General features: G+C 38.7%; 1 protein-coding gene across 40 annotated transcripts in view; it reads right to left on the minus strand.

The window, feature by feature from the left end:
* Positions 1 to 9,083, minus strand: part of clasp2 (cytoplasmic linker associated protein 2) — a 73,434-nt gene that overhangs the window by 24,182 nt on the left and 40,169 nt on the right. For 32 of the 40 annotated variants that reach the window (XM_081700875.1, XM_081700813.1, XM_081700854.1 and 29 more), the window contains 2 exons: positions 4,312 to 4,382; positions 147 to 293 (listed from right to left, as the gene is read on the minus strand). In XM_081700875.1, the coding sequence (XP_081557001.1) occupies positions 147 to 293; positions 4,312 to 4,382 (218 nt within the window). Of the gene's footprint in view, positions 1 to 146; positions 294 to 998; positions 1,212 to 3,191; positions 3,297 to 4,311; positions 4,383 to 9,083 lie in introns of those variants that run through there. The other 8 variants (XM_081701024.1, XM_081701020.1, XM_081701014.1 and 5 more) reach the window with 5 other exon arrangements.

Here is a 9,083-nt window from a genome sequence, read left to right on the forward strand (position 1 = left end):
CTCCAACCTTTGAACTACTGTCTTCCTGGCTTATCACTCTGTGTGTGTGTGTGTGTTTTTGTGTGTGCGCACGCATGCATGCGTGTGTGTGTGTGTGTGTGTGTGCGTGCGTGCGTGCATACGCAAGTATTTACGCAACAGCTCACCCAGCTTGGTGGCTCCAGTGGTACTAGACCTTCTGGAGCTGCTGGCTGAATCGCTGGGCTTCTTCGGTACTTTGGGCACTTTGAAAGATGCCTGGGCAGCCGAGGGCCGGCTCCCGTCCACAGAGTCATCATCATCAAAGCTGCGATCTGAGAGAGGAGAAAGAGGGATCCAATTCGAAGACAGCCAAGCCTGAGATCTGAAATGTGCTTTGATATCGATTCTCTATGGTGAACTGACAAGATCCTTAAGACACAATACCAGCTCCATTACACAGGAGAGCAGCAGTGACTAAGTGGGACTGCAAAACTAACTCGCTCTGATTCCTTAAGATCCTGAGAGATTGGACTTCTGAACAGGTGACATGGAATAAATCAAATGAACCATTAAACATTTTATACTAACAATCTAAAAAAACAAGAGAGAAAACAAAAATCTATAAATCTACTAAACTTGCTTACTGCAGGATAAACAGAGGCTACACAGAACAAGACTTTGCACTGAGCCTTAACAAAGGCTTAAATTTACACTCCACTCCCATATTCCCACAGAGCTAAACAAAGAGAACTGCTTCCATGTCCAAGAACATGCCCTATCCCATCCACCCACACACCTCCACACACAGGCAGTGCGAGGCAAACACGCAGCTAACAGGACACAGACACGCAGTAGCTCTGACAGCCTGCTTGGCTCTGGGAATGGGGGAAAGATATCTCCATGGCAACAGATACTGGACAACACCCTATTTCATATCCAGGATTATTATACACTATATATAGCCTGTCACTACATGTACACAGTTGCACATGCACACGCGCACACACCCTGTGTTAGTTCATCAAAGGAACACTCACAGTCACAGATGCGTTTGCAGATGAGACGCCTCATGCCTGAAGCAGGCAGCCCTCTTTCGGTCTCTCTCGTATCCAAGGCAAAGCCCAAGCACTCACATGACCGCCGGGCTCACAGTGATAAAGTCCAAAGGGAACACAGCAAGATCCAAGGGAACCACCACCCTACATCCTGGTGGCATCTTCCCCCTAACTCATTTGTTCTTTTTCTCTCCCCCCCCTCTCTCTCTCTCTCTCTGTCTGTCTCACCTTCTCCCCTTCTTTCTCTCAGCCTCCCCCTCCCTAATCCCTTTCCTCGCATCCCTTTTACCCCTCCTCCACAAGGTGTTTGAGGAACCAATCAGAATAGTGATGACATCATCTTTTACCAGCCAGTAAGCTTGGAGATCAGAGGATGCTTCTCGAATGTAAATGGGTTCGTGCTGTCGAGAGATGCTAAGCTAGTTAGCATCCATACGGCTCTGCCATCTGGATAAGCCAACACATACGCACAGACAGGCATATACACAGGAATGGATGGAGGGCTGCAGCAGTGTAATCAGAGAATGGGAGTCACACCCTTACAGATGAGACCTGGCCTTTTGTGTGAGTGAATGTGTGTGTGTGTGTGTGTGTGTGTGCTGTATGAGTGAGAGATGAGGGGGGGGGGGGGGGTGAAGAAGCGAGAGAAAGCGCAAGAGTGAGTGAGCGAGCCAGCGAGCAAGCATGACCTCATTACTAAACTAGGGGCTGTCAACATTACGAATGCTGATCCCACTAGCAGGCCATGAAAGGACTCAGTGTCTCGGTGGCATCAGCATTATTAGCATACGAGCATAATTTGCCTTTGTTTAGCTAAAGGGCGTGTCCAAACAAACCAAAAAAGGAAAAGAAAATCACCAAGAGACAAAAAAGGGGAAGAAGAACAGGGAAATTAAAAGGAGGTGAGAGGATGAGAAAAGGGTTGACATGGAAAGGGAAAAAAAGCAAAACAGAAGAACAGGGGAAATGGCTCCTTTCAAAAGGCCGTATCCATGACAACAGGGGGAGCCCACATCCCTTGTGAAATTGGGATTCAGATAGCAGTGCAGTATCATGACTTTACTTTACCAATAACCCATGTTATAAATAAGCCATCATTAAGACCACAGCATGAAAAAAAAGGATTAAGCTGCAACTGAAAAATGTAAAAAATTGAATAATATGAAAATAAAAAAGGATCACCTCTTGAAAACAAGTAGTTCAACTGAGGTCAGTAAGCCCTGGATATTACATTGTAAGAAATTTTATTCATGTTAACTATCTATACTGCAATGGGATATCAATGAAATGGACCTGAAGCAAAATCTAGTATCTGAAATTATTTAAGTGCCATTATATTAGACAGATTACATTTATGTCACTTTATTGTGTCAAAACTACAGTAAAATGCACATTATTATATGGCAATTTCACTTTCACATGGCATGAGTCTCCAGTTTAAAACTTACTATAATTGATTTCCTAACAGGGCATCATCCATCAGTGCAGTTATTCTGTTCCACTGGCTCTGCTGTAACCCAATTTAAATCTTTTTATTGGACTTAGAGAAAAGAAGTGAGGTCATTTACCACAAACAACATGCACAAATTACAAAACCTCCACTATGTTCATCCTAAATAAAAGCAAAACTGACGTGCTAATCTAAACCTACCAAGAAAATCTACACATGCTTGCACACAAAGGCAATTTGATTTTAGACAATAAATAAATAAATAAATAAATCTGTGTCTAATCACAACCATTAATGACAGCAAGATGGCCTGAAAATCAGGTCAGACTTCCCCTTGCAGAAATGAAACCCACTGACGCAGAAACTAACGTATCTACACAACATACATACGGACACACTCTCTCTAGCTCATACTCACACACAAACAATTCTTATATAAACAAAAATGACTAACTGTGAATTACACACACGTGCATTTGCTCAGAAGATAATGCCCAACTTTCAGAATTCAAGTCATAAAACTAGGAAGATAACAGTTTCTCCACAAACATTAAGCTTCATAGACCCAGCAACATCTCTCCTCTCTATTAGACTTTTTCAGCAAGGTGCTTTATACCCTAGCCGCACACTCTACATACACACTAACAGCCATCTTGCCAGACAACAAAAAGGTGCACTTCTGCAATATTGAATGTCAAAAGCAATATGCATATGCATACACTTACCACCCCCATCGTCACCGACTACCATGGCTACAATGCTTCTGAGCAGAGGGGCTCTTTCACGCTCCCTTACTCTCCTTTACACACACTCTCTCCCTCACTCTTCCCATTTCTCTCTCCCCCCCCTTCAGTTTCTACCTCACTGTCGCACTTCAATTTCCCTCCCTATTGCTCCCTCTATGTCACGCCGTGTCAGGGTGAAGCAGTGACAGGGAGAGCTCTCTCCAACCCCCCCCCCACCCCACCACCACCACCACACACAGCTTACTGTGAGTTCACTCAATAATTATGCCTCCTTTTTAACTCCCTCCACCTTTACCAAACAGCAGGACAGAGGAGGACATGGTAGAAGTCTGTCTAATGGAGCAAGTGTAATGACTGTGAATCTTTATTCTGGCTAGTTGGGCCAATGAAAATGGGCCAAAGCAAGAGTATTTGCTAATAAACACCCCTGAGCCAAGCAGCTGTGACCCCTATACACACACCCACGATAAAGAAAGAAAAATGTTACTGATTTCAAGACCACAAAAACCCCAAACCCCCCCCCCCCCAAAAAAAAACTAACCCACCAAACCCACAATCTACTTCCACTTTAATAAGTTCTACTAAAGGCATTACACTAGCATTTGACAAATTGCAACCAAACCCCTCATCCTGAATTTAGTTTTACTGTGAAATAAATTCTGATCATCTGCATGCACAAACCACACATGAAACAAGCATGTAGTAAACTCCACTGTGAACCTGTGTACTAGAAAAAAAAAAAAAAGTTTGAAATAGATTACCACTAAATTCCACTAACTAATCAGCCTTGCCAAACAAAAGATACCAACTTATTAGCACTTGGGCTAATGCAAAATCTATGGCAGTATATTTGAAGTTCATTTTAGAAAGGCATCATTTCCAAAACAATCTGTCCATAATTAAAATGGTAAAATGAATCTTTCATCCTCAGGGAGATCCAACAATTGAAAAAAGAGAAAAAATTAGGAGCAAACCTACTAGATGAATCTTAAATGCGTGTAATTGTATACCATTACAAAAACCATTTATACTGCACAGTCACAACAACAAATGAAGCCAACAATCTCTGATTCTATCAGTCTCTATAATGTCACCTTACCTTGACTCAGGCTAAGAGCCATGTTCCCAGAATTCAACACTTCATCAAACCGGCTCAGAATCGCCTGTAACCTATAAAGCAAAGAGGAATATGAACACATACATATCACAGATCATCCAAAAATGTCAATAAGAGCACAGTAAGGTGTAGTCCCAGTTGTTCTTAAGTGATGTGCTGCATCTGTAACTGAATGGTCATGAATACCTCAATTATCTAGTTTACCATCTCAGGATTATGGTTGGGTATCAAAACACTGTTCCAATTTGGAAATGGTTCCCAAATTCTCTGAACCAGGTACCCATTTTAAAGTTTAAAAAAAAAAAAAAAAGTATCACTGCATCACCACTCCATTACACTCCTTGGTTTTTCTGTGTTTAATCTTTCCCCTCATTACTAACAAGAAACTGATATGTAGAATTGGAATCAATAAAAATGCATGTTTTCAAATGATAGCCAACCCAACTCAGAATACAAAATAATAAACCTTACTATTAGGTAGTTTCAGTTATTTTCCATTGGCATTTAGCAGAAAAAAAAAATCTCCAGACAGATTTTGATAATAGAAGTATGGTCAACTGAGCCCAGGTTGGTTAAAAACAGTGTTAAAACGTGACCACTCATATTTTACCATCAGTACACAGTCACATGAGGAAAATCTGATTCAGTGTATCAGTGTACAAAAATGGAGATAGCATAAGATTTAACTATGTTTTTCGCAGTAATGGCTGTGACACTAAGTTCTTAAATGAGCACATAATTCATCTGCAAAATGTTAAATTAGGACTTAGACAGTGACGGACAGTTAAATTTTAAATATACCTCTGATACAGAACAAAAAGTAAACACTAACCCAAAATAACCAACACAATCACAATTTGGTGTAAAATGCAATAAATCAAACATCAAATTTATATACAGTCACAAATCATTAAAAGGTCCATATGGTCACTGTCAGACTACAATTGTCCAATCAGTAAAGCCCCTTTTGGCATTGTGCGAATCCTTCAAAAAACAAAAAGTGTTAAATAATTCACACAAATTACTGGATAAAGAAGACAACAATAATAACACATTGCAAATGTATACAGCCTCTATAAAGAATGGTGGTGGCAGCATCATACCCATTATAAAGTATTAGGATGCTAATCTAGCCTCATCACATTATGGGCAGGGTCTTCAGCAGAGGCTCAATTTTCTCAGGACAGCAGAGAAGCCAACACACGCCTCAATAAAAACTTTACTGAAAACTCAACCTGATCAAGAGATTTGTCCTCAAGTGCAACTGACAGAACTATTCTGAAGGGTGGATGACAAATATTAGATACAAATGTAATGCATCAAACACTTAAGAGAAAGAAAGATGATTGGGAATAAATATGCTCAAGACATTTTAGTCACAGAGGCCATCAGCTTAATGGAAGCAGAAGTCTGCTCTGAAGGTTTGCAGCTTCATAATGTTAAAGTGTAGTAATAACCAAAGTGTTTTCTAATAATTCAAGTCACCTCGCTGCAGACTGCTTTAAAAATTGACATGGCTTAGTTACAATTAGTAATAACTAGTATTCCCTTTTAGCTTTTATACTATGTTGCCTCAACATTGTCTATTTGAATCTTTTGGTGAACAGAGATGAATAATGAAGATGGTGAAATAAAATTGTGTTTACTACAGATGTACCCCAATGACCAAGCTGGCAAAGGGGTTTCAAAACAAACAAACAAACAAGGCAATATCACATCAGGGTACAGTACAACACTAATGTCAGGCATTCTAGCTAATGAAACCTTCTCAAGCCAAAGACCCGCTTCCAGCCTGCATTCCCTGCCAGACTAAGAGTGTCCACACAGCTTTGCCGTGGCTGCAGGAGGCAACTGCGAAGGAGACGCCCATCAGTGTGACCACACGGAGGAGAGCCTGGCTGAGCAGCTATCCTACTCAGCTTGGAAAATCGTGGGAAGACTGAGACAGCAAGGGGGTGGGAAAAGAGCAAGAAGAACTGTAGGGAGAGATGACAAGCTCTCGGAAAACAGCCCCCCCCTGCCAGGAAAGCTATGTGTGCTATATTTTCATCTTAAGAGGTACACGGTGTGAAGTGGATTTTCTATTACTTTATTTTCTGAAATAATCCCCCCCCCCACCCCCCCACATCTAAACAGAAACTTATACAAGGGAATGTATAGGTGAGTATTTTCTGTGTAACGGACAGACTTTTTCCTATACAGTTTTGCCCACAGGTAGGAGAGGCTATGCCTCATTTGCATTTTTCTGTTCTTGCTTGCTCAGGAGGTAGATAGGCTAAATTATGCTCCTTTCAACACTATACTGGTGGATAACAAGTGACAAAGTAAATTTCATTTATTTTATTGTCAATCTGCTGTCGAATACAAAAAAATACATCTAAAATAACAAAAGAACAAGTCTTTGTAGTATAATTAAAGGAAACTCACTTAAAAACGAGAAAGACTAAAGAGAATGAACTTCACCTAATTGTTTTTCTTATGAGTATGGATATAGGACAAGAGTTGTGGTTCACAACTCAATCAAGTAAGATTTTGCAAAAATATAACATGTGGAAACACACATAGAATTAGGACAATACATTTAAGTGACCATGCACCTATATGTTTATCTGTTGATTTTAATCTGCTACCAGAGATTAATACATGGAAAATAAATCCAAGTATACTCATTGATCCCTATTTTAAGGAACAAATTTTTTAAAAATTGTCTTTACTTGTAATTTAATTATAATGGAAAGGTTTCACCTATCATTCCATGTCCACCATTCACTTCCCATTTTTTTGGATACATTCTATGGGACACCTCTGTTAAGAAGGAAAATCATATTTTCATAGAATAAAAAAGGAATAAATGGGGGAAATTACAAAACAAGTTGAAGGAACTGGAAAAAAAAGTTCCTTCATTTCTAGTTTGCCACAGGATACACTACATGATATCAGAAAATGAATGATTCTAAAAAGGAGATACAATGAAAGTGGACCTAAATCTATGAAAATTCTGGAATTTGGAGAATAAAAAAAAAGCAGAAAATATGGACCCATGAACAAAAGTGATAAGATTAAAAAATAATAATAATAATAATAATAATCAGGAAGCTTTAGAAGCATTTTACAAAAACTTTTTATTCTACTGTTCCAGAGGAAGTGTAACCTGAACGGACACCCCATCTGACCTCCCTAAAGTTACCCTCTTTAAACCAGGAACAAAATAGGATGATGACTGACGCAACTGAAGATTAATTTAAGTCTGTTTTTAGTTAAACAAGGCACCAGGATCATATGGTCTGTGAGAATGGATTAAGGCATTCAAAAATTAGCTAATTGTTACTCTTCAAAAAAAAAAAAAAAGATGTAAATATCACCCAGCTGTAAGGAAGAGAATCTCAGCTACATCAAAGTCAAAGATAAAATGGAATGTGGGTTTAGACCAATACTTCTTAATATAGATTACAGAGTTACTTCTATCATAACTAAACAATTAGAATAGTTCCTACCCACACTGATACATAATACAAGACAGCATACGCAAGTCACTACACAATATAGAAAATATATATTTTTTAAATTAAAGCAAGTATGCCAAGTGTGGACACAGATTACAATTGATTGAGATAACTGAAATTTTCCTTACAAAATTCTACATAGATTTGGTTTACATGGCAATTACTAAAACAAATTTTTATATATACACAATGCTAATCCGAAAAGCACTGAATATTTATCAGTTTTACCATAGAAAGTGGCTCAAAGCATGGTTGTGCATGGTCAACTTTGCTCTTGCATTATTAGCTCAATACTAGCTTAATGCAAAATGGAGGAATTACCATTAAACAGAAAGTATAACTAGCCTGTTACACCGATGACGTTTTGATACATCTAGCGCAACCAACATACTCTTTACCTGATGTGATGCAACCATTTGGACAATCTGATAAATTATTAGGATACAAGATCAACATGAGTAAAATCACTTTCATATAAAAGTATAGACTTTACACCAAACCAACTGGATACTAAATGTTTAAGGACTGGAGATCTAAATGAATAAACACTATGCAATGAAAGAATGAACAATACCCTATTTTGAAATACTTAAAGAAAAAGAAGATTCTTTTTTGTATCTGCGATGGAACATTGTTAACATGAATGTGAACAATATAACTAAGGCAAGTCTAACAGAATTGTTTAGAGAAGCATGTAATTCAGATACTGGAAGAAGAATTATTTCATGCACGTTTAAGGGTCTGACAAATCTTCAAACAATCAACTTCATACATTAAATTAAAATGGGAGAAGGAAGGCGGAATAATTACATCTGAGGAAGAACTGTCAACAATATGGAGAGATGAATGGAAGTGTACCAGTTCACAGGAATGGAGGGAGTTGGTTGGAAAAACTTGAAAAGGTGCTGCATTACACCCTCAGAAATCCCACCATGACAGCTACCTCAATGTTTGCTGGAGAAATGCGAAATGGCCCAAAAAAAGTAAGACCATATATGTTGGGCATATACCTCAACTGTAGTTGAATATTAAATATATTTAATGAACATGCTACTGGTGGCTAGTAAAAAAGCTCTTGTCAGGAAATGTTTAATTACAGGCCACCAATTTTAAAAACATGGATGGAAATTACAATGGACATTTAAAAAAAATGGAGTAGATAAAATATTTTTTCAATCATAAATTGGGATAATTTGTTTCATAGTGGGGGAAAAATGGCTTAACTACACAACGTCCCATAGGCCTGATATT

This window comes from Electrophorus electricus, chromosome 2, assembly GCF_041902795.1.
Source record: "Electrophorus electricus isolate QZ-2024a chromosome 2, ASM4190279v1, whole genome shotgun sequence".
NCBI lineage: Eukaryota > Metazoa > Chordata > Actinopteri > Gymnotiformes > Gymnotidae > Electrophorus > Electrophorus electricus.